A 12853-nucleotide genomic window follows, 5' to 3' on the forward strand; every position below is an offset into this window, starting at 1 on the left:
TTACTGCTACTGTGATGCATGGAGTTTGTCATAAATAAATATCATTGACTTTTACTCAAGTTGTCGTGGTCACGCCTTCGGGCGGTTTCTCTTCATGTTACTTACATGTCCAGGGGTCTGATACAACCTCCCAGGTTCCGGTACATCTCAGCCCCTACAACTGAGGCTGCCTTCCGTCAGCTCAGGCCCTCAGTTGTGACACATGTGTCATCCATCATTTGTTATTAGACCTTCCATCTATAGATTGAAAGCTGTTATGAGCAGGGTCCCCCTCCCTCCTGTTCTTTTTTTCTGTGCTTTCAGTGCTAGCAACATCGCATGTGAGAGGAGGGAGGGAAGAGACAGGAGGAGCAGCTGTAGACAGTGTGCCTACAGCCCACCCAGTCAGTCAGTGATAGTGTAATTTGCAGAAATTGCGAAAGCATCGCAATGCGTGATGTGACCGCATAACCATACGCAAATACCAGAACATCGAAGAGTTTTTCCATCTGCGCCAGGCAAGGTCATCCACAATTCAGCATATGCAAGAGGCTGGAAGTGATCATCACTGATGTCTGAGACCCACCCGAAAAACGCCTTGCCATGCCTTCATTTTTAAAAATACACCCACAGAACATCATGTTTCCTCCCCTAAATGCTGGCTTCCTGTCAATCAAAATGAAATTGCGTTTAAGCACAATGCGTTAGCAGAAAAAAAATTGCTATTCATGGGTGCGCACGTGCTGCGCATGCACAGTTGCTCGATAATTGGCCGGATTGCAATCCAACCTGAATAGGGTCCAGGGGACGTAGATTTCCTGACCTCTTGGTAGGAACCCCTTGGTTCACGCAGCCGGCCGATGGTGCCAGGGAAGATCCGATACTGCATAGGTGACAACCTCTTACTGCATTACCATATTAGTGCTAACGCTGCTGCTTCTATGCAACTCAGTCTGCATCTGAATGAGGGCACATCCCTATATTCCAAATGGCACCCCAGTCTTAAGTGTCTCAGGCCCACCAAAGCCTTAATCCAGGGATTTTCCCCTATCATGAAAATATATCTGTATAGACTCCCCCTTCTGGAAAAATGTGCAAAAGCCATCAGTCTCAAACACCATCATGTAAATCTAGCTCCTCCCAACCTGACCCCCCCCCCCTACTTTTACTAATCTCACTGCCTCTGTGGCAACGATTGCCTCTGCTGCTGATGCTATAGCTTATCATGCTCCTTTTAGAAAATAGAATTTATTAAGAAAATGCAACAAATGCCTCTTTACTGTTCTGCTTGGACTCCTAACTTCTAACTGTGGTGGCCCCAAGGTGTGGTTTGAGATTTCATCCCTTCCCTTTTCTTTCCCACTATTTTCTGGGACAGGGAGGGTCCCCACTATTTGCTTGGACAGTTGGACAGGGAGGGTCCCCCCCCCCCCCATGTTCCACCCCCCTAGGTTCTTGCCTCTTCAATTGATCCTTCCTCAAGTGGGTATAGGCTTTTAGACCAGTTGCACCACTCATTGGTGATCACACCGCTCTCTGATCTACATGTAGTCTCAAGGAACATTGGAGGTCTCAGTTCCCTGGTTAAACATAAAAGGGCTGCTGCTGATCTGAAATCTTTTAGTCCTGATATCTTGTTTCTTCAGGAAACTCATTGGTGTCTCTTCCAGAACATGTTGCTCCAAAACTCCTGGATAGTAGAGTGCATTTCTGCACCCTTGAATTCCAAGAAAATAACTGTTGCCATTCTCTTTCATAATAGATTACAATACACTATTCGCAACCAGTTGTTGGACCCTGCTGGTCAGTTTTTGCTTTTAGATCTGGCTGTTAGTACTGAGCTCTTAAAGTTACTTAAGATCTAGGCACCTAATTTACTCAATAGAGATTTCTATAACAACATACAGTATCTGCTATGTTATTCCTCATTCACCTTATTGCCTCAGGCATCCTCCTAATGGGAAAGCATACACCTCCTAAAAAATAGACACAACATATTTGACCTATGTCATCTCTCTAATCCCTCAGACTGCTCTTATACAATTCACTCATCTGTACACCACCAATTAACTACAATTTCTTTGGACAATGGCTTATTCCCTAGGCCTTGTGAAATGGCTATCCCCTTGTTTCTGACCACGCTCATGTTTCTGTCACATTCAGTCAGGGTATACCCTGTAGGGATCCCCCATACTGCAAGTTCCCCTCGTATATATAGCAATTGAACCACTTCCGTGATTTTTTTACAGTCCTGTTAGCTTGAATTTATATATGATAACCTTGCCAATCAGCATGACCTCAGATTGTTCTTTTCATGCAAGGTCATCTCCTTTTCATGGCAAGTGCAGAAGCGACTGCAATGAAAATATTTGTCCTCTGCCTTTGCCACCTATGTCACCACCCTCTCCGCAGCAAATCTCCAAACCTATTCCTCCACTAGACTGCTCCTTGAGAGCTTCCTTCTCTCTGCTGTGCAGAGAAAAGTAGATTACTAAAAAAATATTGTTACAAACAGGCTAATTCTGAAACTAATATACTATTCCTTGGGTACCCTGACATGCCCACTGCCAATATTGCTGTAGAATGTCAAACTTTCTAAGAGGAACTATATGCTGAACTGCTTGATTCACCATTATTATGCTCTTAACTGTCCAACAAGTTAAAACTTTAATGGTTGTTGGAGTCATTTCTTCCCTCCTCAATAAGACAACAGGCCCTGATGGCTTCAGTGCAGAGTTTTATAGATCCTCATATCAGTCTTTTACTTTCCTTTTCCAGCGATTGCACAGGAGTTGCCCCCCCACTCCACTTCATACTTAGTGAGGCCCACACTATCTTTCTTTTGAAGTCACACAAATGTCTGGAATCTATCTCCTAATTTTGACCCATCACCCTTCTTAATCTAGATTATAAAATTATTGGAATTATTTTTTTGCTACTCAGAATCAGCTTTATTGGCCATATATACTTGCGTATACTAGTAATTTGTCTTCAGTTTGCTATACAACAGCCGAGTAGGTAACAAATAAGCATGTGTGTGGGGGACAAGTAAAGTCATAAGGATGTAATAGGAATAAGTCCATACTCCTATCCATCTATCCTTAAATCTCACTAATTGGGCTTCACACGTGGCTGCCTCTCCGTAACAGTGTGACGCTAGAGGTTGCATTCGTTTTTAGCTGCTTCTTATCCCCCTCTTTTAATTTCCCTGTCAGCAATGCTTTCAGCCTAGATGCTGCAAAAGCTTTCAACACTGTTTCTTGGCCCCATCTTCACAGTATTTTCTTGACGAGAGCCTTTTTTCCAATGAATGCGATTTTTCTGTGCAACACCCATTTTTACATTTAATAATAATGGGTCCCTGAGTAGCCAGGTTACCATATTTAGGAGAACCTGCCAAAGCTGCCCTCTTCTCTTCTCTATAACCTGGCCCATGATTCTCTGCTCTGTATATCCCAGTGTATGCCCACAATTGAAGAGATCTTCTTGGGGGGAAACTGTCACTAAGGTCACCGCCTTAGATAAACAACTGCTTAATAGATAATTTCACTCTCTCATCTTGCATCATGGTCGGTCCCAAATCAGCTTCCTTAAGCTCCAACAACACCCTACTGCTAGCGGAATTAATTTTCCCAACCTTAAACTTTACAGCTTCGCCAGTGTTCTTCGAGTGATTAGAAACTGGCTCCACTCTATGCAGATCTACACATCAACCACCTAAGAACTAATCATTCATCCCTGACTTTAACCTAATTTCCTTCCTACATACCCACAAATAGGAATGCCCCAAGACATACTGGATAACCCTCTTCTTATGCCCTGCTGGATTATGTGGAAAGCCGTTCACAAGAAACAAAGCCACCAGTCTTTGTTTCTGCCTTATTACAAACCCCTGAATTCCATACTGGAATGGCTTATTATCCCTTCGAGGTTTGGAATGCCAAGGACATTGTTAACCTAAAATTTCCAGTCGGCAGCCCCTTCTTTCCCCCCATCCCTGACTGTCTCACTATCACCGTCCACCTAACCCCATCTCTTTCATCTCTGCCCCCCATTTCTGCAACCGTGGAGACAGAATTTAGGCAGTGCTATTAGGCAAAGTGGGAAATGAAGAAACTATAACACACTTTGCCTAATGCTTAAATGCCTAAATGTGGTAAATGATATTCCCAAACTCTCTTCAATTGTCTGGCTGGAAGATGGGTGCTACAACAAAAGTGAATATGTCAGTAAACTATAAACCACTTCCTTGGCTCTTTTGGTTTTAAGAATTTTTAGGATACCAAGCTTCATAACCAAGCTTCACAAGGCAAATTTGGTACAGAATCAAATTTCCTACATTTCCTAACATACATTAGGCATTGTTATCAAGTCCTAGGCAAAGAATGTAATGTAATGAAAATAATCTCTTACTTTGCCTAGCACATTTCAGTCACTGTCACAATGTCTAATGTCTAACCTTTCTCTGCAATACCAATTTCTTACTTCATCTGTAACATATTTAAATATATGATACGGTCTATCTTATGATATTGCTATAATTATATTATACTGCTTTCTTGATTCAGGTTATTGAATCTTTAGAGTTTTACACATCATTATCCACTGCTGGTCAGTTTCAACCAGAGCATGAAGCAAAGCCAGCTAGGACACAAGAGAAAAGTGCACAGACCAAAGGTATCTATTGTACATTACAGTGTATTACAAATCATCTCATCAGTGAATGAACCAGGGCTATCTTAATGGATAGGCACACTGGGCAGCTGCGCGGGGCCCCACTATTCTAGCTGCCTTCGAGCAGGGGCGGATTGGGCCGGGGGGCATCTGTACCCTGGGCTGGTGCCTTCGGAACTTCTTGGGAGGCAGGTAGAGAAGCTGTCCGGCCGCTTGTGAATTACATACAATCAGAGCAGCCAGGAAACAATCTCTACCTGCCTCCCAGTCTGCAACCAGACAGTGAATTACTGTCAGCATGCTGATTGGTGGGTGGCTACAGCTATCTACCAAAGTGCTAACAACCATTCACTGTATGGAAGCATGTGAAGAGACAATGCATTACCACAGGAGGGGTAATTTATGATTTTTTATTTTATTTATTCCCATGATTGGTGGATAGGGGTCCCAGTACATTGCTTTTCCCAGGGCCTACTCCTAGGGTTAGGATGCTGCAACCACCCATTTTGTGTCATCTCTTCTAGGCATAACCTATTTCACCCAGGGTAATCCTACCTAGTGTGCCCAAGAAGGCTACCTCATCTGGTACCTTTTGTGGGTGGAATGGACAACCTGTGGAAGTTATCACCCAAAATGTCTGCTCCAAACCCTGCAGTATGTCTATTGTGCTTTCTAGGTTTTGTTGTTTTCAACTATTTCTGTGTGGTTTTGTACGTGCTGTAATTCTTAATTCTTTGCACAATGGGCCTGATTCCTATTTGTATGCAAACCCGATAGTTTGTGTACAAATACAATGCTTGGGGGTCTGGGCAGGGGCAAAACTCATTCTGTGCATGTGCAGAATGAGTTTTGTGATGTCACTCGCAGGCCCCTGTCAGCCACAGCATGATTGACATTGTGTGACATTTGTTGGGCAGAGCTTGGACGGCACCTGGCGCCGTTTTTTAAAATGGGGCGTGTCACCCCCGTTTTGAAGACATGAAGGGTCCAGGGACTGCGTCATTAGATGACTTCCTGGACCCAGGTATCCGGATCCGATGGCCAGCCTTGTCACAGCCGCTGCCTGAGACCCCAGGATCAGACTCCGTTACTTACCGGTCTGGCCGTGGATGAGGTCCTGGCATGCTGCTTTGGAAAGGGTTAATCGAGTTTCCACTGTGCAGGCTGCTACAGTTCCTGCTACTGCCAGCTCTCCAGAAACAACACCACCATGTTGTCTGAAGTCAAGTGACTGGAATCTGTTCAATCCCAGTCAGCCTGCAGAACAGCTGACTGCACCCACCAATCCCTCCCTCTGTAGGAATAAAAGTGTCATCTTTTCCCAGTTATGGTTGCCAGTGCTACAAGTCACACAGCTCTGTATGTGAGCTTTGTACCTGTGCTCCTCAGAGTCTCCATCTTGCATTCCAGACTTCAGCTCTGATGAGTCCAAAAGTTATTTGCCTTCAGTCTGGACCTCTGTTGCTACCTACTAACATCGGTTCCAGTCCGATATATTGTCATCATCAGTTCCAGTCTGATATATTGTCACCATTAGTTCCACTCCGATATTTGCCATCATCGGTTCCAGTCTGATACATTGCCATCATCGGTTCCACTCCGATAATTTGCTATCATCATTTCCAGTCAAAAACTAATTATCATCAGTTCCAGTCCGACTTCAATCACCTTATTTTCCAGGTCATCTCATCATTTGTCTATCCAGTGCTAGCCTGGTGACTCAGGCAGGGTACTGCAAAATGCTTGTTGTGTGCGCAACAAAGCCCAAACCTCCTTGCAGGGGTCCCTGGTGAAAACCACTGGTGCGTTAGCTTCCGCGCCCCTGCTTTGAGTCTCTGCCAAGAATCCGGTATTAGTTCCAGTTATCTGCTACTTCCTGTCTTTTCATTTCAAGCCAGAAGCCACTATAGTTCAAAGGTTCCAGCTGAACACTTCTCAAGTTGATGCGAAGGAACTACATTAGACCCTCAAGCTTCCAGCACACCACTAATCAAACTCCACAGAGTCCTGACACAGGTTCGGAGACACCCACCCCTCAAATCCTGACAAGCCTGAGTAAGCTTCATCATACGCAGGCTGGCCGGTGCCTACAAACATCGCGAATTGTGACTAACACTCGCGATGGTGATCCGAGGCTGCATCCTCAGATGCAGCACTCAGATCCTTGCTAATGCTAACAGTAGGCGTCTGTCTCCTACAGTCTCCTCCTGCTGCTCTTGCATTTTAATGAAACGGAATTGCACAGCCGCTTCCTTACAGCTGTGTAATTCCATACAAATATGAATCAGGCTCTATGGATCCTGTTTTTGATATCTGTAAAACGACTTTGAGTCATGTTGGAGAAAAGCGCTATATAAATAAATTATTATTATTATTACAGGTTGAGTATCCCTTATCCAAAATGCTTGGGACCAGAGGTATTTTGGATATCAGATTTTTCCGTATTTTGGAATAATTGCATACCATAATGAGATATCATGGCGATGGGACCCAAGTATAAGCACAGAATGCATTTATGTTTCATATACACCTTATACACACAGCCTGAAGGTAATTTTAGCCAATATTTTTTATAACTTTGTACATTAAACAAAGTATGTGTACATTCACACAATTCATTTATGTTTCATATACACCTTTTGGATATCAGATTTTTCCGTATTTTGGAATAATTGCATACCATAATGAAATATCATGGCAATGGGACCCAAGTATAAGCACAGAATGCATTTATGTTTCATATACACCTTATACACACAGCCTGAAGGTCATTTAATACAATATTTTTAAAACTTTCTGTATTAAACAAAGTTTGTGTACATTGAGTCATCAAAAAACAAAGGTTTCACTATCTCACTCTCACTCCAAAAAGTCCGTATTTCGGAATATTCCATATTTTGGAATATTTGGATATGGGATACTCAACCTGTATTATTATTATTAATAATAACATGACAGTGGATTCAAACCAAATAAATGAAACATTTTCAATGAATATACACATACATACTATTAATGGCAGTATTAGTTAAAGTGGTCTGTTAGAATGTAAGCATGTTTAAGAGTGATATTGTATTGTTATCTGACCTACAGATGTGTCCTCATCAGGGCCGGTTCTAGCTTTTTTGGCGCCCCAGGCGGAAAATAGGGGCGTGGTTCTTACAGGGGGCGTGGTCAGTTACGCCCCCTGTAGAGTTGTGCCCCCATTTGTGCTCCCTGTAGCGTAGCGCCGCATACACACACAAAAAAAATAATACTTACAATCTCCGCTCCTGATTCCCAACCGCTGCAGACCTCCGCCGGCGCCGCTCCTCTCCTCGGATCTATGGGAGAAACGTCATGACATCTCTCCCATAGAACAGCATACACAGACACTAGAGGTCAAATATGACCTCTAGCGTCTGTGTCAGTCCCACAATGCTGTGCGGTGCACGATGACGTCATCGCGCACCGCACAGCAAAGGTCCTCTCCACGAAGGGAAACTAGACGCGTAGCGTCTAGTTCCCTTCACAGCGGGGGGCACAGTAACGGATCTTGCCATGGTGCTGCGCCCTCCGGAAGGCGGCGCCCCGGGCAAAAATCCTGCTTGCCCGTGGCAAGATCCGCTACTGGTCCTCATATATCTTGCCTTAATACGCCATGCAGCAGGAGATGCCTGGTGTTAGTCAGCCGGCAGTTGCGGCTGTATCTGCATACAAAATGCTACATTACAGTGATTTCCAGGAAAACACTGTAATGTAGCATTTCATATGCAGAACAGTTGCAGTCACACACAGAATATATTGTTCTTTTGGGTTCTAGCTGCACTGATTCTAAATATGGAGCAGAGTCTGCTGCCTACTAATAAAATTAAAAGCATCCCACCCCCTTATCAAATATGTATTGGTATTTAAAAAGAAGTTGTATTAGTATGGCGCTGACTCCTTTCTAGCTGGTAGATGATATTACAGACTAATAAAAGATCATAACCCGAATTCTGTGTAAATTAAAAAAGATATAACACATTTATTTCAGAAAAATAATAAATTGTACTTTTAAAAGGACAAATGTAGTATAATCAAAAACAAGCCATATGCAAAAATAATACATCACCACTTTTCAGTAATAGTTCCTGCATGCAAACAGGTGTATAGCAGTAAATAATTAGTATTTTGTCCATGGCCACAGGTATGCTATGCATGTGAACAGGTGTGTCTAGTTTATCAGGCTGTTCCACAGACAGTTTGTATAAAGACTTCCAATTTTTAGTGAAACGATTCCCCCAACGTCTCCTTCAAAAGTTCTTTGTAAGAAGGGCACAGATTTAGCTTTTGTGTAATAAGTCCTTAAAAGTCTAGCGGTGTCCCACTTTTCTATAGTGCATACTGGTAAGACTTTATTGTATCTGTTGTGAGTTGACTTGATGAATACCGATACTCGATCACTCCTGTCCGGCTATGCTGATTACCAGCCCCTTGCTGGCTCGGTGGGTGTCGATTAGACTTCCTTTCTTTCTCACTCATGCTTCTGAAAATGCATGCACCACAGCTGCTCTCTTTCCAGGATGAAGTTCCCAAATTCTGGCTAACGCGTTTCACCCATTAGGGCTTCCTCAGAGATGTATTTAGGAGAATTCCATTGGTACATATACCTGGGGTTGTCCACCTGTTCACCTTTTATAGGTGTGTCCTAAATTGATCACTCCCATTATCAATCATTATACCTGCTACACATACTTTTAATGAGGTTCTACATATCTTTCTACAATAGACTTCAGAATGAGCACACTAGATAATACTTTTTAATTAAAACACATAAACTATATATAAAGAAATTAAATGAAAGAAAATTATTTATAATAACTGTATGGACATATCCAATATAAAGTATAAGCCAGCTATGAGTCTAGCCAGTATACTAGGCTTTAAAAAACTTGTTCTAGTGGCACATTATTTTAATCAGCCTAAGCTGCTTGTGCGTCCTATTCGCATAGCAATGCGACTTAGACACATTTAAATGGAAAAAGTTGCATGGCATGACTAGAAGTGCTGTTTAACGTGACTGCAGCAAGGATGTAGTACACATCTGTAGCAAACTAAAGGGCCTTAAGGAAAGCATGTGTTTCTTCAGTTTGCTAGAGACAGCAGTAAGTTTCATAAATTACTGAGAGTAGAATGCACAGATAGCCCAGGTACCAATGTCATATGCTTAATTAATGATTAGAGTGCTGCTGCGATAGGTGTTGTTTTTGGGATGGTGTGATTTTAGTTTAGGTCTTATACTGTATAGTGCAGCTCAGATAACAGATTTTAATTTCTGCCTTTTACTGTTTAATCAGGATTTCCCAGACTCCTCTATTGTAGTTGTGACTTTAGGCTGATTCAGATGCGGTTGCAACTTTGATGTTGTTGCAACTGAGCGATTGGCAGACTGTGCATGTATCGCGGCCGCAGTATCGCACGCACCAAAGCACCTTTGCGATACTGCTTGCAGTGAGACATCAGTCGTAGAGTGATTGACAGGAAGAGGCAGTTTGAGGGAAGTAATGGGGAGTGTCTGCAAAAATGCAGACATGCCATGACCGTCTTCAGGGTGAGGTGACTGCGATTGTGTATGTATAAAACATGGCACCAGTGTCGCAGCTTCCGGGAGTTGATTCTCCTTGTAATTACATAGTGGTTGTGACGAAGTATGCAGTTGCTGAGCATGTTGCAATGGCTTCGGTGGGTATCTGTGATTGTGGGTGGCTGCTACACTTGCGATGCATTGCAGTTCCGTCACTGAAAAGAATCGATGCTGTATCGACATTGCGACCGCATCTGAATCAGGCCTATAGTCAGGTTAACTCTGAGGCTGTGCTCACACTCTATTTGATCAAAACAATATGGCTGTTATTTTTTTTACACTTCCAAACAAAATGTGAAAAAACAACTCCAAATACAGTAGGTTTCTTTTATGTAACAGAAAAAGGTGGTTTATCCTGGCTGTAGGGATCCCGGCGCCCATCATACCGGTGCCGGGATCCCGACCACTGGAATGCTGGCAGTGGGGCGCGTGCAAAAGAGCCCCTTGCAGGCTTGCTGCGTTCGCCACGCTGTGGGCACGGTGGCACGCTATGCTACGCGCACCACGCTATTTATTCTCCCTCCAGGGGTGTCGTGGACACCCCAAGAGGGAGAATAGTTGTTGGTATCCTGGTGGTCGGGATCCCGGCACCCGTATGCTAAGCGCCGGGATCCCGACAGCCGGGAAACTAAATGCTTCTCGAATAAGGACATTGGGGCCACACAACATGGTCTTGATCATGACCAGTTGTGAAGAATTCAGTGCAGTAGTAGAGAATGAAACACTAAAATGTTAATTTTGTGCCATGTTGTTATCTTTTGGTAACCAGAGCATGACAAGACCGAGCTGCAGAGATTCACTCATAGACACCAGCTTTCTGCGACCAATACAGTCTTAGCAACTGAGAGAAGTGCCACGAAAGTAAGAATAATGTCTAAATACTGCATGATACAGTATATCAGTAATGAATAACTAATTTAATATTAACACTTAGAATCATTTACACATGTGCTTGAAATTGAAAGTTTACAATAGGAGGTAAATTTACTGAGGTGGATTTTTTTTTTTTTTTAGAACTGGTGATGTTGCCTATAGCAACCAATCAGATTCTATCTATTATCTTCTAGAAGCAGCTAGATAAATGTTAAATAGAATCTGATTGGTTGCTATGGGCAACATCATCAGTTCTAAAAAAAACTCCCACCTTAGTAAATTTACCCCCAGGTCTTTCCTGTCATGGCTCTAGTGTTTGGTAAAATGATAGGGATGAGTGCTGCTAGCCTCATATGTTATGCCATACTTGCCTACTTTACATTTCTCCTCTCCGGGAATCTTAGCGCCCAGTACAGTGAAGTCTTCAGAGGCCCCCATACCTTGACCCCACCATCCTTGACCCCAACATCGTCAACCGATGCACCCACACTTCCCTCTCCTGTGTGTGCCAATACATGAACCACCAAATACTGTAGAAAGGAAATTAAATAATCTAAACATACAATTGTGACTTATCTCACACTGTGTCACTGGGATGCAGTCAGGATCCCGGCTGTTGGGATCCCGGCAGTCAGAATACCGATGCTGGAATCCGGACGCTATTTGGAATGCCGACACCGGCATCCCGAATAGGTACACTATCCCGGCACCAGAATCCCGTCAGCTGGGATGTCGAATGACCAGACACCACGGCGCAGAAGGGGAGGATAGACTTAGGCTGCATCCCGGGGGGTTAGGGTTAGGCTGCGGGGAGGGGGCGGGAGTAGGAGTAGACACCCATGGGGGGGGGGGGGGGGTTATGGTCAGGCTGGGGGGGGGGGTGTTAGGCTTAAGCAGCGGGGAGGGGGACTCAGGTTTAGGCACCTCCAAGGGGTGGTTAGGGTTAGGCAGTAAGGGGAGGTTAGGGTTAGGCTGTGGGTAGGGAGGTTTAGGGTTAGGGGGGTCGGAGAGTGTAGAACGCCCCTTACCCACTCCTGTTGGGTTTTTCAGCAGCGGGATCACGTGATGCCATGTGCTGGGATTTCTGACTGACTCCATGTCACTGATGGTGAGGACTTCTTGTGGACTGTCAGTGACACATCTGCCCCACTAGTGACCTGCCTCCAGTGTTTACTCCTGTTCGTCATGTTGTGTCATGGTAATGAATCGGCTGCTGTGCTGCTTCAGTGGTGAGAAGGCTGTCTGCAGCAGTGCTGTGCAAGCTGTGGATGATGTTACCTGCTGCTTGGTCCCGGCGCTGCGGCTTGCATGCTCCTGCGATGCCCCTGCTCATTCCTAGGTTACCACGGCGGCAAGCAAGGGAATCAGGAACAGACTGTGGTGGTACGGCGCAGATCATTGCATAATTGGTAACTATGGCGCATGCGCAGTGGGGTGGGAGTCCGGACTCTGATTGTAACCTTGGAGATTTTTTTGGGGTGTACTTATTAATGCTGCTATGCCGGCCGCACGGTCCTTATATATAAATATTGAGTAGGCAGATGGCGCCGCAGCCTCAAAGTGTTTTATGCCCATCCAACTTGAGGCCCCTTGGAACCTCGAGGCCTGGCACAGTTGTACCCTTTGACCCCCCCGTCACCAGGCCTGGTAGCCAGGGGCGCCAATATGTTTTGAGGTTGGGGGGGCACAAAAAATATTACATATTGGCGCTCCCCCAACCCC

The 12853-nt window shown here is 44.3% G+C and overlaps 1 protein-coding gene across 4 annotated transcripts in view; it reads left to right on the forward strand.

The window, feature by feature from the left end:
* Positions 1-12853, forward strand: part of FAM227A (family with sequence similarity 227 member A) — a 296429-nt gene that overhangs the window by 103158 nt on the left and 180418 nt on the right. For all 4 annotated transcript variants that reach the window (XM_063940478.1, XM_063940475.1, XM_063940477.1 and 1 more), the window contains exons 4-5: positions 4548-4656; positions 11028-11119. In XM_063940478.1, the coding sequence (XP_063796548.1) occupies positions 4548-4656; positions 11028-11119 (201 nt within the window). The remainder of the gene's footprint in view (positions 1-4547; positions 4657-11027; positions 11120-12853) is intronic.

Source organism: Pseudophryne corroboree, chromosome 9 (genome assembly GCF_028390025.1).
Source record: "Pseudophryne corroboree isolate aPseCor3 chromosome 9, aPseCor3.hap2, whole genome shotgun sequence".
Classification (NCBI taxonomy): Eukaryota; Metazoa; Chordata; class Amphibia; order Anura; family Myobatrachidae; genus Pseudophryne; species Pseudophryne corroboree.